Raw genomic sequence first — 21,463 nt, 5'->3', positions numbered from 1 at the left:
ACACAACGTAACACAAAACAACATAAAACAACATAATGTAAAATAACGTAACGTAACACAGTGTAACATAACACAATGTAATGTAATATTTTTATGTAACACAATGTAACGTAACACAACCTAACCTTACATAACATGATGTAACGTAACACAGCGTAACGTAGCACATTGTAACATAACACAACGAAATGTAACGCAACATAACACAATTTAACACAACGTAACAACACAACGTGACGTAACACAACATGACGTAACACAGTGACGCAACACAACATTACGTAACAATGTAACATAACACAATGTAACATAACACAATGTAATGTAACACAACGTAATGTAACACAATGTATTGTAAAGCAACACAACGTAACAGCACAGCATAACGTAACAGCATAATGTAACACAGCTTAATGTAACATTAAACAACATAATGTAACACAACATAACTTAACACAGCATAACAACACAGCATAAGGTAACAACGTAACGCAACATAATGTGACACAACATAACGTAACATAATGCAACATAACACAATGTAACACAACGTAACAACACAATGTGACAGAACATAACATGACGTAACACAAAGTGATGCAACACAACATTATGTAACAATGTAACATAACACAATGTAATGTAACACAACGTAATGTAACACAATGTAATGTAACACAACACAACGTAACAACACATCATAATGTAACACAGCGCGATGTAATGTTAAACAACATAATGTAACACAACATAACTTAACACAGCATAACAACACAGCATAAGGTAACAACGTAACACAACGTAACGTAACACAACGTAACGTAACACAACGTAACGTAACACAACGTAACAACACAGCATAACGTAACACAGCGTAACGTAACACAGCGTAACGTAACACAGCGCAACGCAACACAGCGTAACGTAACCTAACACAACGTAACGTAGCACAACGTAACGTAACACAATGTAACGTAACATAACGTAACACAAGAAAACGTAACACAATATAACCTAACACAACGTAACGTAATGTAACGCATTATGTAACACAATGTAACGTACCACAATGTAAGGTAACACAACGTAACATAACAGCATAACAACACAACATACCTAACATAACAATAATTACACAACCGCAATAATTAGTATCTGAATGATTCTCTATAGCGTAATGTGAAGCTGCGCTTCTGGTGTGTGATGACAAAACAGCTAATTTTGCTCACATTTTAAGATTATAAGGCTGAACGTGACATGAAATGCCATCCATCTACAGAGATTTCTTACCAGACTGCTGTTGTGTTTGCGATAAGGAGGGACAAGGCTGAATCCAGCTTCTTATTCGCAGTTTCTTATTGACGACCGCCTCCGACGAGCTCACAGAAATTGTGAATGTTTTAAAATAGGCACTATTCTTGCAAAAAAATTGCATAGTTGCAATCTAAACAACTACATTATTGACTAAAAAAGCCTCAAAATATATTTGGTTGTCCAACAGCAGTAATAGTTGTCAAACTGTAGTGTCTGCTTGTTGCTGGCTGTATTTAGGCAGAGTAATACACAAAGGGTAAAGAGGCTGTACGGATGCTGATATAACTTAAATATTTCACAGCTATCAGCCAATCAAATTTGAGATCCAGACAGAACTGTTTTATAAAACACGATGCAAAACAATGCAATACAACATAACATAATGTAATACAGCATAACACAACAACATATAACAGCAAATAACATAAAATATAGCATAACATATAACATGACAATCGTTAGGTACACAGAGTTTGAATAAATTAAATAAAATTTCAAAAACATTTGATGTTAAAAAGCACTGCTCTTTGTAAGACTGTGTATCACTGAACCTGCATGCCCTCATTTAAAGTACACAACCTGGTTGAGACCACATAATGACTTGTAATTACCCTTTGATTCTGGCAGCCAAATTAGGAGTCTGATATACTCCTGAAGGTCAGAGGTGATCATTGTTCAGATCAAACGATCCCAACTGAGATTTCACCTCCTGAAAAGAGATAATAGGCATAACTTGAGCAGAGGCAGATTAGTCAATTATATCAGTTGATTCACTGATGAATCAATAATGAGCTGCTCATTCAGCCATGCACCAATGAACTCTGATTAGAGACTCACACTGGGCACAAAGTGAGGGGTTCATCCCAGATTCATCACGAATCAATGAATTAGAAATGAGTGTTTTTTTTTTTTCTTTCTTTCTTTTCGAGCTGCATTGTAGTTTATTTATATCATATTATTATAAATTTATATTATTATTATTATTATTATTATAAAATGCAATTTTCCATTCATTTATTCAATTATTCATTCATTTTCCTTTAGTGTAGTTTCTTATTTATTAAATTTCGCCACAGAAGAATGAACCGCCAACTATTCCAGCATATGTTTTGTGCTAAAACAGATTTATGTTTTATGTGTTTGCCAGCATATGTTTTACATATATTCAGTAGATGCCCTTCCAGCTGCATCCCAGTACTGAGAAACACCTATACACTCTAGCATTCACACACACTCATAAATTATGGCCACTTTAGTCCATCCAATTCACCTATAGCAGACTGTAGGGAAAAATAGAGCACTAGGAGCAAACCTACATAAACACGGGGAGAACATGCAAACTCCACATAGAAATGCCAAATTGTCCAGTCGGAGCTCGAAGCAGTGACCTTCTTGTGGACATCAGTGATGACCACTTCTCCAGCGTGCCACCCCACACTTTTTTATTAGATGGTTTATTTAGATGGCTGTCATATTTTATGTATACACACTGTATGTTAGGTATCAGTCCGTGATATTGTTTCAAAGCCACCTGGTTTGATAAATAAATCTGTTAGATTTGTACATGTGTTCTTCTTTTTTCAGATTCAACTGTATAAATTTATTTCTTATTCAATTATTGACCTGCAACACTTGCGCTTTCTTGCATTTCTAAAAAAAATCCTAAGATTTTCTGTTTTTCTTTCTCCTCAAAGGGCACGACGGATCCTCAGTGTGTCGTCTGGGACTACGGAAACCCGTAAGTCACGCGTTTGCAATCTCTAAAACTCACAATCAATGGAACTAACTAACATAGGCTTATTCTGAAAACGAACCTCAGTGAAAATAGCATGAAATATATAAATAAAAAAATTATGTTAAAATAAATGAAATAAAACTTTAAAAAAAAGCTTTTTTTAAGCCTAATCATATGTAAAAAGGATTAAATGTCCGTTTAGATATGGGGAGTCACAAACTCAGACAACAGTTCAATTCAATTCAATTCATCTTTATTTTTATAGTGCTTTTACAATGTAGATTCACAAAGTAGCTACACATAGTAGATTATAGTGAATTGAAACAGTGTCCAACAACAGTCTGTTCTCAGTAAAAAATCTATTATTTTCCCAGAATCGTTTGTCCAATATAACATGACATTAACATAATATTTTATTTTTCATTCTACTTTTATGCAGTAAGCTATAGGCCTAATTGTTTTGACATACTAAAGTAAATTATACAAATAAAACCAAAGACATAACAATACCAATAAACATTAGGATTGTATCTGGGTTTTTATGTTAAATCGAATTTTTATGTAAACTGCGACTGACTGGCATAATTCGTGCAGTGCAGAGCACTATCTGTTTAATGCCGTCCAGCACGAATGTGGAGTGTCCATATATATAAATATGAAGTTTATCTGTCTTAAATACAAAATAAATACATGTTGAAAATAATAGTAAAAATGTAAACCTGTATATTTTTAAAAATGTTATGATGTATTTTGTACAGTGGTGTTTGTTGTTAGATGTGCCACCTGGTGGATATTCTGTGAAGCACAACACAATTATTTCAATTGAGACGAGCCATAGTAAAAAAACACCAATTTTATTGACCCCATATGTAGCCCTATATACATTTATGGAGATTACAAATTTAGTATCCAGAAGTATGTATGGCTGCATTTCGTCTTTAAAACGAACATTAAGGGACGTTATGACGTTGTTCCTTTTCACGCTTACCAGCTGACCACTTGCCTACATATTGACGGCTTTCCGCTGTTACCAGTTTGTCAAGTTCGCACGCCATTTACATCGGCGGACTTGAGATGCAGAGAGGAGTTTACCACGACAACAGGGTTAGAATTCCGCAAAGAACGGTTCCAGAAAGCGTGTAAGACAAAAGCAGAAGCAAAAAAAAATAAAATAAGCAAATAAATAACAGGGTGAGAATGTGGTAAAATATGAAAATGTGGTAAAAATCAGACAAGGGCTTTTCTGTTTCTGGATTGCTTTTTAAACTGTTTGTTGGGTTTAGGGAAGTGGATGGGTGGGTCAGTCTGCACTAAAACGCTATTGGTTGGGTTTGGGAAAGGAGGGTGGGTTAGTCTATTGGTCAGTCAGTCAGTCAGTCAGTCAGTCGACAGTGGCCTCTGGTGGATTTACGCGAGAAGAACAGGTACTCGTGAGAGAAATTTGAGATGTCAAAAAGTATACAAATCGGCCTCTGGTGGATTCACAAAAACAAAAAACTGCAAAAAAAATGTAGCTCCTAGAATGTATTTAATGCTCTAGAAAAGTATATAGCAGTACGTTTTCAGAATGTGCCTGTGTTGTAACGGACACATGATTCCACATCTCATATTTATTCAACTGAACTGAGAGCATTTTGACACCAGTGTTTCCATTTGCAAACTCATTACCAATCAGGAGTCCCTGCGATGAAGTCTTTGACACTGCGCTCATTGAATTAGTGAGCTGAAAAAATTGCATCATTTTTTTCACCTCAAGCACACCTCAAGTGAGAACTCCCGCTTTTCAAACACACCGTCTTCAATCCAATGATTTGATTGTCTTGTGACACGATACCATCCAAACCACCTGTCAGCCGTCATGGCAGGAGCTTTATTACATCATTGTCTTCAAAAATCTAAACAATGTTGCTTTTCCTTGGGGATCTCTGCTCATGAAATGACACGCTGTGTCCTATTTTACTCTATTTCTGTGTAAAGTGAATCAGTAGCTTGAAAAGTTGTTGTTCTCAAACTGCTCCCCCTATTGGTAGATGTAGAAAAAACATATTTTGCTCTAGATGTATAAGTAAATGTCAGATGTGTCATACAAAAGTCTTTTTTTTTCTACGTCGACTGCATTGTGAGCTCTTGATGATGTAATTCTGTCTGTTGATATGCTTTGGTTGCGTCTTTGTGCCTGTTTATTTAGGAGCTTTGAGAGTGGCGCATGTATTCTGGTTCACGCTCTGTTTGTATTTGTGTCGGAAAACATCTGCGCTCCGAGTGTGTTTATATCAGGGAGGAGCGATACAAAGGAGTTTTTGAAGCATCACAAATAAGGTGAGAGAGAAAGGGACAAAGAAAGAAGCAAGGCAGAGAGAGAGACGCGTCTGCGCAGGAAGATGCGTTCACAAGTTACAGTCATCCACTGAAGAGACTGTTGACAAAGTTTGATCTTTGGCCACTTTGGTCACCAACTACACACAAGCTACTACAAAGCAAAGAAGCAGCAAAGCCAAAATGATGCAATTTTAAAGGAGATCTATCGTAATGGGAGTTTCTGAACCTCCTCAGATGCCTTGATTGTAGTCCTTGTTTTTTTCTCCAGGGAAAGATAACACTTTAGTTTAAGTGCTAATTCCAACTAGTTACTTATTTCCTGATTATTAATAAGATAATAGCTGATTATTAGGATTAGTATAGTATAAAAAATAAGCTTATTCTAGATGCCTAATCCTACTCAATACCTAAACCAAAGTTCCACCTTGCTAATTTTTATTGGCCTGTTTCCACTGAGTGGTATGGTACAGTAGGGTATGGTTCGGTAAGGGTCACCATAAACAGGCTTACGTTTTCACTGCCAAAAGTACCAATGTTATATTTCAAATATTGACGCGTGGCTAGGGTTCGCAAGCTCCCTGAAGAAACTGCTTGTGCTTTAAACCAGCGTTTCCCAACAGGGGGGCTGCGGCCCTTCAAGGGGGCCTCAGCGAGCTTTGTGGGGGGTTGCGTCATATTTAAAAAAAAATCTTAGCAGTGAACAATTAGGAGAAGGATCATGTTACCTTGGTTCATTTTATTCCCTAGCTCAGTGGTCCTCAACCACCAGTCTGCAAATCAATTGGTAGCGGGCCGCAAAAGAAATCATTAATTGTTTCTGTTTTATTTATTATTATCTTTTATTTTGAAAAATCTTTTATTTTGAAAAATGACCGTTTTCTCTCACTTACATCTTGGTCACTTTAGCGCCCAAATTTAACCCACAAGCAGCAAAATGAGTAAGAAACAGGCGTCTTTAGAAAGTTTTTTTGCTAAGGGAAAAAGGCCCAGTAAATGACCCACGAACTGCCAAGGAATAGATCCGCAACCTACTTGTCAACAAATCAGGTCCACCATGGCTGTTCAAGAAGATCAACATGGAGATTGCAAATGATGGCGGCATATTGCCTATTTCTAGAGTCTGCACAAGTTTGATGATTCCAATGGAGGTCCGCGGCTTGCGTGCACAAGCGCCAATGAACCCCGGGCCGCGACGTGAGTGCACCGCGAGTTTGAAAACAACATTTTTTGTCTTCATTACTGCAAACTTATATGAGCGATTATATAATTAAACTTTTAGTTAATAATTTATTGGAGCAAGAATTGTACCTTAAAAAAAAAGACTGACCAAAAAATGCTACAGAAGTAAAAAGTTGTCATTTAGGAAGAAAGGCTGTTTCAAGAGTTCACACTTAGCTGATGATTGATTACAAAGCTTGTTTGGCATGGAGAGAGCCCTGAGCTCATAAGATCCTCAAGCCCTGGGCTCCCTCCGGGAAGAACAAGTAAACTCCGTACAGAAACGTCGGCTGGCTTGGTAAGGACTAGTGACGTTCTTGCGGTGAGGCAACAGTGCTAACCACTGGGCCCCCGTGCCACCCATCTAGGAAAGGAGGAGGATTAGGGGTGGAAGGGGGGATTCTTCAAAACGAAGATGGCTGTTATATGGAACTTAGGGTATTTATAGTGGCTTAGAAGTGGCGTCTGATTGGGGAATCACAAATTGAATAATGTTGAACCAGTTTGAAATAAATTTTACTTGATTGACCTAATATGTGTGGTAACACTCTTCCATAACTATTTACTTATACGGACATATTGTAAACAGCACTATGTGAACACTCTTTAACATAATGTTATGTGTATTGGATTGATGATCCAAAATAGAGCTAAGTTTATTCATGCAATGCATACCTTTTGGCCAATTTCTCTGCATGTCCTTTGTATATCAGATGTTTTACCCTTATAAGGCTTAATAAAATTTATTAGGTTGTTTCTGCCAAACCAGTTGGTCTGAATATTATAGAAAGTGCTGTTCTTCTTAGATTTTTACACACAATAATATCTAAGGTTTAAAGGCAATGGTCTAATGAAAGGAAATGTCTAGTGAGTGCATATTATGTTGGCAAAAACACATTGCTTATACCAAAGGGCAGAGTTGAATGTCCCGATTGATTTAATCTGATAAAAAAAACAACAGTAACTCAAATAACCATTTCTTAAAAACCAAAGTCTCAACCCTTGAAGCAGAAGTGCTATAGCAGCAGAAGAAGAGCACATTGGTCTACTGTTCATGCATACACAAATAGAATAAATAAAGGTTGCCTGATAAGATGAGGTTCAATTTCTACTGCTAGTTTTGGATGGTAGGATCAGAAATGTGACTTAAAAATAAATAAATAAATAAATAAATAAAATCTGCATTCATTCTGCATCGCATGAGTAGTTCTGGCACACTTTGGGCCCCTTTGTGCCTATCCAGTATTGTTTGAATCTAAACGTTGCTGGTTTGACTCCTTCCAACTGCCCCTTAGGTACCACAATAATAGTTGCCCACTGCTCTGGTGTTTGTTCATCGTTTGTGTATATCCATTGCTTTATGTGTGCACTTGGACTGTATAGGGATAGGAGCACAAATTCTGAATATAGATCACTGTAGTTAGCCTCATCACGATTTTCATTTTCTTTCTTTACATGCCATAGCCTTCCTAATTATTATTGATGACTACTGTTGGGAAAAGTTACTTTTTTGTAAGCAATGCATTACAACGAGTTACTCCAACAAAAGTAACTAGTATTATTACTAAGATGCTATTTATGATTAGTAATGCGTTACATTTCTTTTGAGTTACTTTCGCATTCCTCTTGATCTCTTTCAGAACTTGCAGGTGTTTTATTTTCATTTTTTCATAGTGGAGCTCTGCATTAACAACACACTGTAAAACATTCAATTACCTTCAAAAATTAATGTAGGATAATGTTACCTTTGGAGAACGTCCTGACCCCAGAGCTACTGTATACAAGCCATATATACAGATTGATGAAAGTTTAAAGCAATGCGTTTGCTACTTTTTTACTATTTTTTACTTTTGCACTGTCCGTTCAGATATCCTTTTTTTCTTTTTCTTCCATATGTTCAAAATAATGAAAGTTTTCCGTCGCAGAAATGTAAGGCTCAGTCATCATCCTCTGTCTGTTCCTGCATTTTCTTATTGTGTGCATGATTCAACATGACAACGTTCATTTTAATTCAGCAATTAATAAAAAAAAAAAAAAGAAGAAGCAAATTAACTAAACTAAAAAGTAACTTGCATTAAAGGTTTTTAAAATGTAACTTAATAAGTGGCATGATGTTGCAGTGGGTAACTCTGTCCCATCGCAGCCAGAAGGTCGCTGGTTCAAGCCTCGGCTGGGTCAGTTGGCATTTCTGTGTAGAGTTTGCATGTTCTCCCTGTGTTGGCGTGGGTTTCCTCCGGGTGCTCCGGTATCCCCCACAAGTCCAAAAACATGCGGTAGGTGAATTGGGTAAGCTAAATTGCCCTTAGTCTATGTGTGTGACTGGGTGTTTTTCTCAGTGATGGGTTGCAGCTGGAAGGGCATCTGCTGCGTAAAACATGTGCTGGATAAGTTGCCGGTTCATTCCCATGTGGCGACCCCAGATTAATACAGGGACTAAGCTGAAAAGAAAATTAATGGATGAACTCAAATATTATTACTTCATTTTGAAAAGTTATGTGTTACTTTACTCGTTGCTTTACTTGTTACCCCAACACTGTCCATGACTTTATGACCACATTGAACCCATCTTGTGATAGCTTCTTCCAAGAGACCATGTCAAACCAGCTCAGACTGGTTTCTTGAACAAGACAGTGATTTCACTGTAATCAAATAACCCCCCACAGTTACTATATACAAAATTATGAGGAATGATTCCATCACCTTATTATTGCAATTCCTGAAGCAAAAAAGTGGTCCAACCTGGTGCTAGCAAGGTGTACCTAATAAAGTTTAAATGATCCCTGGGGCATCATCTTGTACATGTACATCTTGTAGATTAAGGCAATAGGAGGTCTCCTTAAATCAAGCTGTCTTCGCTACAAACTATGTTGATTAAGACAGCTGTGTGTGTTGTGCCGGAACGTAGACAGAGCGTACCTGTGCGTGAAGCACCTGTGGAAGCACTGGAGTCTGGTGTGTCCTGCGCGCTCGGCTGCATGAGTATTTTCTTTTGTGTGACTCCCCACTGGCACAGCACACCTCACGCATCATTAATACTCACCGGGAGGTGGTCGGCACGGCAACAGGCAGACCTGACTAGACAGGAGAATGGCGGGTGGTAATTACCGAAGCAGAAAAACCCTACTATCTGCAGGCCGCAAAGTCAATTAACGCAAAACCTGATTACCTCTCCCACCAAATTACATTCCAAATCATTCCAAAATGAATGCGCTAGTGTGATTAAAAAGCGTCGAGATATAGAGATTTTTATCGCTATTACAAACCCAAACATGACAAAATCACTCCCAGAGTCCAAGCCAGTGGGCTGAAACAACATGCAGTACCCTTTATTCATTAGCAGTTGCTTGCAGGGGGGAGATTTGATACTGTACTATAAGCATAAAAAAAAGAGTCTTTGGACCTTATAAGTGTATTTATTTATTTATTTTTGTCTTTCAATATAGATATGTTTGTGTTGTTAATGTTTTTGTGTGCCTCGTGCAATTATCTGTTCATTTAAACTATTCCCAGAATTCGACTTTTCAAGATTGCAATCATCTTTCTCTCGCCTTGTCTTTTGTTGTTGTCTTCTATACAACAATAGAATGATTTCTAATTGCTTCCAGCTCACCGCATTGCACTCTGCCTGTGCGTAATCAAGTAAAAATTGTGCAGTCTGCTTTTTCCCCTCTCTGAATTCATGTATTCCAAGCAAATATCACTCTCTGGTGCAGGTTCAATTTCCATGATTAGCTAAAGTATGTCAGCAGCAGTTATATTACATGTACTTTTACCCCACGTTCTGTTGAGATTGAGTTTCATGTTTGGCCTTTCAGAAACTCAAATAGCATGTGTGTGAAAGTAATAACTGTAATTTATACTATTTATAATATATGTAATTTAAATAATTTATTATTTTCCACTTTGCGTTTGCTCCTTAGGAGAACAAAATGTCAGTTTAAACTCATGAACCCACCAAAAGCAGCCTTATCTCAACCATATTTGGAATCTATCGCTGGCTCTGGTGTATGTCTTTATAATGGTAAAACGTGAGTTATAATTTGTAATCTATATGTCTAATGGTCAGTCTTTAGTCATTTTAAACTATTATTTGTTCTACATTGAGCAGTTTTGGTTGAGGGCAAAGTGGTATACCATCTGTTAGTGTAATTGTCAGATTTTTGAATTGATAACAGAGGATTTTGCTCAGCTGTTAAAACTCAGAAATTGAGACTTGAACTCACTAAGGATTTTCAAAACACGTTGTTGTTTCATTTTATGCGCACTCTTGTGCAATTGAACTTTTAATAAATGCAATATCACACTCAAATCTGTGTGAATCTAGCTCTGTCAACACTACTGTGATTACCTACAGCACTTGGTCTATGCCTGCTGTTAAAGAGGAAATCTGGATATATAATTATGGATGCACACTTCATTATAATAAGGCAAAAGTAAAAAAAATAAAATAAAAAATAAAAAATCACCCTGAAAGCAAATTGAAGCTATAAACATTTTTGTGCAATTTAATTTAATTTTATTTAACTTTGTTTTATTTAATTTAATTTAATTTAATTTTATTTTATTTTATTTTATTTTATTTTATTTTATTTTATTTTATTTTATTTTATTTTATTTTATTTTATTTCTTTATTTTATTTCTTTTTTTATTTTATTATTATTATTTTATTTTATTATTTTTATTTATTTATTGAATTTTATTTATTTATCTTTTTTTTTTTTTTTTTTTTTTTAAATCGGTCTGGGGAAATTATCCTAGACAAATTTAGAAAATCTGGATATTCTCATCTAGTGTTTGGTTTGGACTTTTAATCCCAATCATTATGATGTTACAATATGTTTATTGATTCACACGCGCGCACACAACTCGCCCTCCCCCCCACGAAAAGTCTTCAAAACCAAATGTGAGAGCCTGCAGAACTCTGAAAGTCTTCATGAACTTTGCACTACCCCCGCCTTATAATCATAAATTCTCTTTTATGCACAGAATGACCTCACCAGAGTTTCCTTTTTAATGTTTTATTTTCTTTTCCTTCCAAGGCTCACAACTGCCTGGGCTTTACTCTAGTACAATAACATTAAATCACATTTAATCCCTCCAACCAAATCTAAACCTCCATGGGGCCATTTTAATCATGGCTGGCAAAAAAAAGCATAGCGCTAAGCAACAAATTGCTTTTGATTATGATAACATAATGGATGCAGTATATGAATGTGCACACAGCGAGCAGAGTGATGCTTTCAGAGAAGTGTGGTTGTGCTGATGTGGTGTGCATGTGTGTGATTGGACACGGGGGGCTCAGATCAGAATCATTCCATGCTGTATTTTTTACTGGTTAATTTGTTTTGAGTGAAGCTTTGCTGAATGTGTTTGCATGTGGAGGGGCAGATTGCGTGCAGTGAAGGACATGTGCTGATGTTTGTGAACAAAGCCTGTTGGTGTTACTGGGGCTTATGTGTACTGCTGATGCTCAGGGATGATTCTTGCTGAAGTTGACATGACTTGTCGTGTTCATTGTCTCACTGTTTCTGGTTCTCCGACACATACTGTATAGTTCTTAAAAAAGGGTTACTTTCTGTATACTGTGATCTTTGAATATTTAATGGTTCATGTGTGCTTTGTTGTGGACAAGCTTATGAATTATATGAGTTTATATAGTTTATTAGGTGTAATTGTCTGGTAAGATGGAGAAAATTGAGATTTATAAGAATCGTCATTGTAAATTTTGTCAATTAACAAGTTAGGAGCACCGCTGCTACCAAGAAATAAGGTTAATATTGAGCCCTGCCAACTAAAAGGTAGACTATAGTCTAGCACAAAGCACGTTAGCTATGTGCCTATGCAGGTCCAAACGCTTAGACGTCGCTTAATACACAGGATGTACAGCAATACACAAATATCTTTACAAACGAAAAAAATTGAAGGATTAAATTATATATGTATATTATTATATATGTATATTATACATTCTTATATATGTATATATGTATATTATGTTATAAAAATTATTATTTTCTACATACAAAAACACTACCTCCATGCCTTCTTCCTGTTGTGGGGCTTTTTCAGTTTATTCATGACAGTTTAAACTTGTATAATGTTTTTATTGTTAGCAGTTTTATTTATTATATGCATATTTATATTTGTTTTAATAATAATCAAGTTTAGATGTGTCCGTCTGTCAGGTTTTGGAGACGTATGCATCACCATAAAGGGCAGTGGTTCCAAACTTGTTCCTGGAGGGCCGGTGTCCTGCAGATTTTAGCTCCAACCCTAATCAAACACACCTGAACAAGCTAATCAAGGTCTTATAGGTATACTTCCAGACAGGTGTGTTGAGGCAAGTTGAAGTTAAACCCTGCAGGGACACCGGCCTTCCAGGACCAGGATTGGTGACCCCTGATATAGGGCATACGAATAGGTTGTGTGTTTGGATTAAAAATTAGAATTGTTTTAAAACAAATCACAGCACTTAAAGGAAATTGTAGACTAATGGATGTCTTCAGTGGAGTGAGTTTCCACCATTTGCCTTATTCACCAAAGTAAAGGAGTAATGTAAAGAGTAAAGGTAAAGAGAAAGTAAAGAGGCCGAGTGGAGGAGGCTCGTTCTTTATCCTCACACTGCAGATGGTCTGTTTAACTGTTTTATCACTAGTAAAGCCTTCAGTTTTTCAACTTACAAATTCTGCCATATAAATGGCAAATTCACCATGACACGATGCAACTGACTCTTAAAGGGAATAGGAGATGAGACTCTGATTGATTTAATGCACGTAATGCTCGAAACACAATCAAAACTCATTAGGATAATAAGCACAACCCTTTTAGCCCATGCGCCAGGGTGCAAAGTGTATTTTTCCGCCCTTAAAATATAAAAATATTCAGGCATGCCCTTTTTTGTGCATGCGCTTTAGACTTTGAGCCTAGATCATTAAGATAAAGCCTAAATTGTTCAACATTTAAAATGAACAGCAGATTGCAACAATGAACAGTATCCAACCTAAAAATCGATATGCGAAATTCCAGAAATACTAATACACATAATAACACAGAATTCAATTGATATTTATTTATAGCATTTTTTAATAATGTAGATTGTGTTAAATCATAGATGAAGAAAAGAGACTAAGACATACACATTATATTTTAAATTGTGAAACATTCCAGCAGTTCAGGCAGGCAGACAGAAAACATTGGATCACGATGATTATATTGGGTGAGAAAAAAGAAAATTACAAACCGTCTGTGAACAACATTAAAGTAACCATATAGGAATTTGGTTGCCAAGGACAACGGTCAGGTGTACAGTTTCCAGGTCATTGCAGAAGATATCTGTTGACAGAATGCGTTGCTGTTAACCAACCGCAATCCAGAGAGGTGTGTAATAAACTAAGCTGACATACGCTAACAGACCCTAACATACACATTCACACTCTCATTTGCCTTTCGCTGTTAGTATTCCTTCTGTTGTTCTCTCTCTCTATATGTCTGCTAATTACCCGTCTCACTCTTTCTCTCCTCTCAGTACATCACTGTGTTTTGCTTCCTGACCTTCGTTTGAAGTGCAACTACTCTCCACATGCTTTCTTTCATCTTAATGCCACCTTTCCTTCCAGCTGATCTCCCTCCCTCGGCTCTGTTTTCCTCCATTTCTCCTCCCTGTAGCCTTGAAGTTCACTTCTTCTTCACTCTCTGGCCATTTTACCTTTATTCACCTTGTTCCCCATCCCGTTTCATCTGATCAATCAGTCTGGTTCTATCTCTGCTTCTCTATCTTTCTCTCTCACTCTCTCTTTCTCTCTCTCTCACACACACTCTCTTTCCCTCTGTCTATCTTTCTCTATCAGTTGTGATTCTTGTTAATTGCCAGCAGGTTCTGGTGCCCTTTTCAGTGCTGTAGGAAGCCTTTGGTCGCTCCCTATGAAAAGGACAGGGCTTTTAGCGCTTCACATGAGATGAGAAGCAGCATGTGTCCCCATCACATATACACACCGACACACGCATACACATTATTAATGGGTTTTTAAACACTCTCCATCGGTGTGATGTACAGTTAAAGTCAAAATTATTATTCTTTTAAAAATATTTTTCAATTGATATCTAGACCATGGATATTTTCACAGTATTTCTTGTAATTACATTTTTTTTTTCTTCCTCAGATAGTCCTTTTGCATTTAGCTGGAATGAAATTATTTCTGAAGGCTGGAATGAAAGCAGTTTCTAAATGTCTTAAACCATCTTTAACCCCCGTAAGGCATACACTTACCGGCCACTTTATTAGGTACACCTCACACCATGCTGGACTGAACTGTCTTAATCTTTTGTGGCACAGATTCAACAAGTACTTGAAAATTCACGACACGATAGCATCATGCAGTTGCTGCAGATTTCTCTCCTGTTCCACCACATCACAAAGGTGCTCTATTGGATTGAGTTCTGGTGACTGTGAAGGCCATTTGAGAACAGTGAACTCATTGTTATGTTCAATGACAGTGACATGACGTGTTATCCTACTGGAAGTAGCCATCAGAAGATGGGTACACTGTGATCATAAAGGGATGGACATGATCAGCAACAATAATCAGGTAGGCTGTGGTGTTGACATGATGCTCAATTGATACTAACAGGCTCAAAGAGTGTTAATAAAATATCCCCCACTCCATTACACCACCAGCAGCAGCCTGAACCGTTCATACCAGGCAGGATGGATCCAGGCTTTCATGCTGTTGATTCCAAATTCTGACCCTACCCTCTAAATCTTGCAGCAGAAATCAAGACTCATCAGACCAGGCAACATTTTTCCAATCTTCTATTGTCCAATTTTGGTGAGCCTGTGCGAATTGCAGCCTCAGTTTACTGTTCTTCGCTGACAGGAGTTGCACCCAGTGTGGTCTTCTGCTGCTGTTGCCCATCTGTCACCAGGTTGGACGTGTTGTGCGTTCAGAGATGCTCTTCTGCATACCTCTGTTGTAACTCAGTTATTTGAGTTATTGTTGCCTTTCTATCAGCTGGAACTGGCCATTCTCCTCTGACCTCTGGCATCAACAAGGCTTTTGTCCATACAGAACTGCCATACACTTGATATTTTCTCTTTTTGGACCATTCTCTGTAAACCCTAGAGATGGTTGTGCATGAAAATCCCAGTAGATCAGCAGTTTCTGAAATACTCAGACCAGTCTGTCTGGCACCAACAACCATGTCACTTAAATCATCTTTCTTCTCCATTCTGATCCTCACTTTGAACTACAGCCTAAATGCATTGAGTTGCAACCCAGCATAGGGACACACCTATACACTCTCGCATTCACACACATACACTACGACCATCTTATTCAATTCATCTATAGCACATGTCTTTGTACTGTGGGGGAAACCTTAGCACTCGGAGGAAACCCACGCCAACACGGAGAGAACATGCAAACTCCACACAGAAACATCAACTGACTCAGCTGGGGCTTGAACCAGCAACCTTCTTGCTGTGAGGTGACAGTGCTAATCAACTAAGCCACCGTGCCACCCCAGATAAAGAGATTATTTGTATCAAATTACACAATATAACCTTTCTTTCTCAAATGTAACATTGTCAATCATTTGAATAAACCTTTACTTAATTTTCAGCACCATTACTCCAGTTTTCAGTGTCACATTAAAGTGATTTTGATGAATCATTCTAGCATTTTTGATTTTGAAAAATTTCAATTTAATGCATCACTGCTGACAAATAAGTATGAAAAAAATGAACCCAAAATATTTGAAAATTGACAAATGACATTGTTACAAAAAAAAAATGGATGGAATTTGAGATTTATTTTATCTTTGCCAGGATGACAGTGAATAATATTTTACTAGATAGTTTCAAGACACTTTTATACAGCTTAAAATTACATTTAAAGGCTTAACTGGGTTAATTAGGTTAACTAGGCAGATTAGGGTAATTAGGCAAGTTATTGTATAGTGATGGTTTGTTCTGTAGACTATCGAAAAAAATGCTAAAACTGTTTTAAACATCATTTGGGAAATATTTAAAAAGAAAAAAAAAATCAAAGGGGGGCTAATAATTCTGTCTTCAACTGTGTTTATATATTAGCATTCATTTTCTTGTTGGCTTAGTCCCTTTATTAATCCGGGGTTGCCACAGCAGAATAAACCACCAACTTATCCAGCAAGTTTTTGATGCAGCATATGCTCTTCCAGCCGCAACCCATCTTTGGGAAACGTCCACACACACACTTATACACTACAGACAATTTAGCCTACCCAATTCACCTGTACCGCATGTCTTTGGACTGGGGGGGAAACTGGAGCACCCGGAGGAAACCCACGTGAACACAGGGAGAACATGCAAACTCCACACAGAAACACCAACTAAGCCGAGGCTCGAACCAGCGACCCAGCAACCTTCTTGCTGTGAGGCGACAGCTCTACCTACTGCACCACTGCTTCGCCTATATTAGCATTTTAATTATTATTTTTATTATTATTCATTTATTTACTTATTTATTTATTTAAAGGGATAGTTCACTATTCTTGAACACAAAATAAATTTTTTTTGAGAAATCCTGGAAACCTTTAACCACTGACTCTGACACTGACACTGACTCCCATAGTATTTGTTTTATGGACGTCAGTGGTTACAAATTTTCACCTTTCTTTAAAAATATTTTCCTTTATGTTCAATAGAAGAAAGCAACTCGAAAAGATTTTCATTGAGGGTGAGTAAATAGTGAGTAAACACTGTTTTGCGTGAACTATTTATTTAACTTTTTCTCAGCAAGGATCACCCGCTTCGAATGTTATCACTCGATTGAATGGGCATTATCAGTGGTTATCAGCCAGTAGTCTCGGAAGGATGTTATCATCCATCCACATGGTTGATCAGCTATACTATTAGAGAAAACTCCAGATCCAGTTGTTTTTACATAACTGTGATGGTTGGGTTAAGGGCTGGGGTAGGGGTATACGTTAATAAAATGCAATTATTGGGAAATTTAATAAATAATTTAAATAATTATTGTGGTTAATCAGCTATACTAACAGGGAAGACTCCAGATCCAGATCTGTTTTTACAATACTGTGACAGTTGGGTTTAGGGTTGGGGTAGGGGTAGACGTTAATAAAATACAATTAATGGGAAATTCAATAAATAATTTAAATAATTATTATATACTTCGGCCACAGCCATATGTGATCTATTGCTGATTAACCATGTGGATGGATGATAACAGCCTTCTGAGCCTACCAGTAGGCGTGGAAGGCCCCTACTGGCCCATATCTATCAGCTGATGATCACTGATAACGGTCATTCAATCGAGTGATAGCATTCGAACCGGCTGCAAGGATGCATCAACTTGATCAGTAACAGTAAATGCATATATAATGTTCCAAAAAATTCCAGATTTAAAATAAATGTTGCAAAATTTTCCATTTATCAAAAACAAGCTGCATTTTTTCCTCCTCTGGCAGGAGCAGAACTTTGCTGATCTTTACTGTGCGGCTCAGAATTGCGCTGAGTAAGAGTTATTGTAACTTGAGTGTGACTGAAGGCATTTTGAGCATTAGGAATGTCCCCCCGTTACCATCGCCCCGGTCTCCTCTCTTCTTTGTGTAAAGCGCTGAAGAGGGAAGTTCTAATCCGCAGGAAATGAGAGTGGAGACAGAGCGAGATCGATGGAGATCGCAGTCGAGCACAATGGCCCGTGAAGACACATCTCTGATGGTCGACTTTCATTCTTCAATTCCAGCAGCCGGCGAGGCCATTGTGTCATAGAGCTCAACATCTTCCTCTCAATTCTTACAGCGGGTGGGAATTACCAAGCTGCTCTATTTATGAAAACTTGGAGGATACAGTAATCTCTCTCTCTATCCCTCTCTCTCTTTTTGTTTGTCTCTCTCTTTCATTTACGCTTGTGTTGATCTTGCTGCAGAGGCGAATTTGAGGACAAAAAAAATGAAGGAAAGCAGAAGGAAATTAAAGCTACAAGCAGCATTAAAAAGGACCTAGCATCTGAGTACCTTTTAAGATAACAGCATATACATCTGACATTATGCATTTAAAGAGATTTAAAAAATTTAAAAATAAAAATAAAAATTGTAAATTATTTCATCATTTAGGGCGAGGCAGTGGTGCAGTAGGTAGAGCTGTCGCCTCACAGCAAGAAGGTCGCTGGGGCACTGGTTCGAACCTCGGCTCAGTTGCCATTTCTGTGTGGAGTTTGCATGTTCTCCCTGCCTTCGCGTGGGTTTCCTCCAGGTGCTCCGGTTTCCCCCACAGTCCAAAGCCATGCGGTACAGGTGAATTGGGTAGACTAAATTGTCCGTAGTGTTTGAGTGTGTGTGTGTGAATGTGTGTGTGTGGATGTTTTCCAGAGATGGGTTGCGGCTGGAAGGGTATCCGCTGCGTAAAACTTGCTGGATAAGTTGGCGGTTCATTCCGCTTTGGCGACTCTGAATTAATAAAGGAACTAAGCAGACAAGAAAATGAATGAATGAATTTCATCATTTACCCATCATCTACTTGTTTCAAAATTTGAATTTCTTTCTTCCGTGGAACGCAGATGAAGATGTACTAAAGACTTTTGCGGTAAACAAAAAAACACTCATTGGCTTCCATAGTATATTTTTCTTCCTACTTTTTTCCCAACATTCTTCATAACACATTTTCATTTTGTAATTAGGAGAAGAAATTAATTCTAAAAGCGTAGAACCACTTGAGTATGAATAAATGTAAGGGATTTATTTAATTTTATTTCATTTTGGGGTGAACTGTTTCTTTAAGTGGGTAGATATCCTTCCCCCAGCAGGCATAGCTATATATATATATAGCTTACAATTTTAAGGCGACTAGACATTTTTCTAAGTTTACTCAACTTAAATCGAGTCAAATGCAGTACTTTGAAAGTCAACTCAAAAAAGCTCTGCAGCAAGTTGCCTTACAATTTTGAGTTAAGTCAACTTTCTTTTGTTTTTACAGTGCAATTCCGGCATTAACTCAGTATTTAAAGTATCCTTTTAAAAGCAATTGGTTTACTCACTTTTTTAAAGTAAAGTTAACTAATTTACAGTGAGAGGTCAAAGTAGTTCTAGTGCGGCTTCTTATTACACTTTAAAAAACACACATTGATACAAAAGACACAATGTCTGGACATGTTTTTCTTCCAACTTCACTTTTCTTCTTTTTCTTCATCATCCCAGGCTATAGGATGCATACAGCAGAGGTGTAGGGTCTGTGAGGCTCAAAGGGGCTCCTAGGGGACCCGGGGTCTGTTTCTTTAATCTGTTTGTAACCCAGTAAATGGGGAACTTCTCTAGGGAGCAGCAAGGAGAATATGTCCTACAAGGCACTTTTTGTTTACTCCGCTTGTTCACATCCCTTGGCTTCTTCCTGCCATTTTGTAAAGTATAGAACTCTGAATCCCTGAGGCTGAGGTGGAAAGAAGCGAGGATAAAAAAAACCTATAAATAAATAAGTGGAAAATATTGTGCTTTTAGTGATAACGTTGCCCTTGTAAGGACACTAGATGTATGGTTACAGTATATGGAGTATATAAAATTTGCAAAAATTATTGTTTTCAAACAAGTGTCCTGAAGATAAATAAATAAATAAATGAATAAATAAATAAATAAATAAATAAAAGTTAACAACAATAAATTAAAATAAATGAGGGTCATTATAGGTTACTCATATATTTACCTTCCCCTTATGCCAAATGTGTTGTTTTCTCGTGGCATGTTTTTCTCCTCTAATAATTTTTCCATCCAATTTGAATTATTTGTAAATTCTTCATTGCATATTGGACGTCAGTTGCACCACTTGGTAGTAACTCTTAGTCACTTTAATACTTAAAGTGATCATCATTCAATATTATTTTAGTAAAGTTGCTGTTTGGATGTTGCAGTAAACTCAGTCACTTTCAAAGTAATCATTCTGCTTTGCATCAGTACAAATAACATGCACATTTCCCCAAGCGGTTGCTGTCCATGGTGCTGAAATAGGCCAAATCAATTAGATGTGTTCACACACAGGGCTTTAAAGTCACAGAGAGTTAATTGAATCAGAATATAGCTAATTACATGTAAACTCAACTGTAGCTATAGCCAGTCATTGTATATCAAGCTTTGATAATATGAATATGCGCATTTAATTGCTGTTTAGAATTTCCTTGAATTTCCTTACATTTTTCTATTCAGTTATTTGTATATTAAGTCATTCCTAGTCTGGAGTACTGCTAGTTAAACCACTTGGAAACTGCACTGCTGTCATAGTATTATCCATTTCAGATTTATCTGTTCTTCAATGTTAAATAAAAGAAGTGTATTGTAGTTTGTTGATTTATCTGTCAGTTAGACAACATTTTCAAAGTCAAAGTGGGTGGTTCTTTGCCGCAGTTTAGAGTCTGTCTATCTGTCTATATCCAACTATCCATCCATCTATCTATCCGTCTATCCATCAATTTATATGTCTGTCTGTCCTTAATAATAATAATAATAATAATAATAATAATAATAATAATAATAATAATAATAATAATAATAATAATTATGGGTGGGCATAGATTTTCTTTTTTATCTAGAATAATCTCACTATAATCTTGGAAAAATCTAGATTAATCTAGAATAAAATGGCTCATATGAAGTCTGCCGAAGGCATTCAGAGTATGTGTGCTACCCAAATAATGACTAAGCAAGTCTTTGAGAACGGGTTTCTCAAGCCAAGTGGCGCATTAGACCGGGGGCTCATCTCCTGTTAACAAAATGCCACACAAACTGCTTAAGAAACTGTTATACTATGATAAATGGTGATGAAAATAAATTATGTTCAATAAGATGTACGTGTGTTACTAACTGATAATTTAGTTAAAGATGAATTTTAAACTGTA

At 37.0% G+C, this 21,463-nt stretch overlaps 1 protein-coding gene and 1 long non-coding RNA gene across 47 annotated transcripts in view; both read left to right on the top strand.

The window, feature by feature from the left end:
- The window catches only part of adgrb2 (adhesion G protein-coupled receptor B2), a 554,448-nt gene that overhangs the window by 351,920 nt on the left and 181,065 nt on the right, over positions 1–21,463 (top strand). For all 46 annotated transcript variants that reach the window (XR_015515959.2, XR_015515958.2, XR_015515944.2 and 43 more), the window contains 1 exon segment: positions 3,009–3,052. Coding sequence is in view for 11 of the 46 variants with exons in the window: in NM_001443200.1 (NP_001430129.1) it covers positions 3,009–3,052 (44 nt within the window). In the remaining 35 variants the exon portion in view is untranslated.
- LOC141379168 (uncharacterized) lies at positions 13,114–16,610 on the top strand. The gene is made up of 3 exons (XR_015517147.1): positions 13,114–14,836; positions 14,920–15,172; positions 15,265–16,610. It is a non-coding gene; the product is annotated as an uncharacterized LOC141379168 (long non-coding RNA).

This window comes from Danio rerio, chromosome 19 (assembly GCF_052040795.2).
Source record: "Danio rerio strain M-AB ecotype USA chromosome 19, GRCz13ab, whole genome shotgun sequence".
Lineage (NCBI taxonomy): Eukaryota > Metazoa > Chordata > Actinopteri > Cypriniformes > Danionidae > Danio > Danio rerio.
Note: the sequence above shows the minus strand (reverse complement) of the source record. Positions and strands in the feature narration are given on the sequence as shown.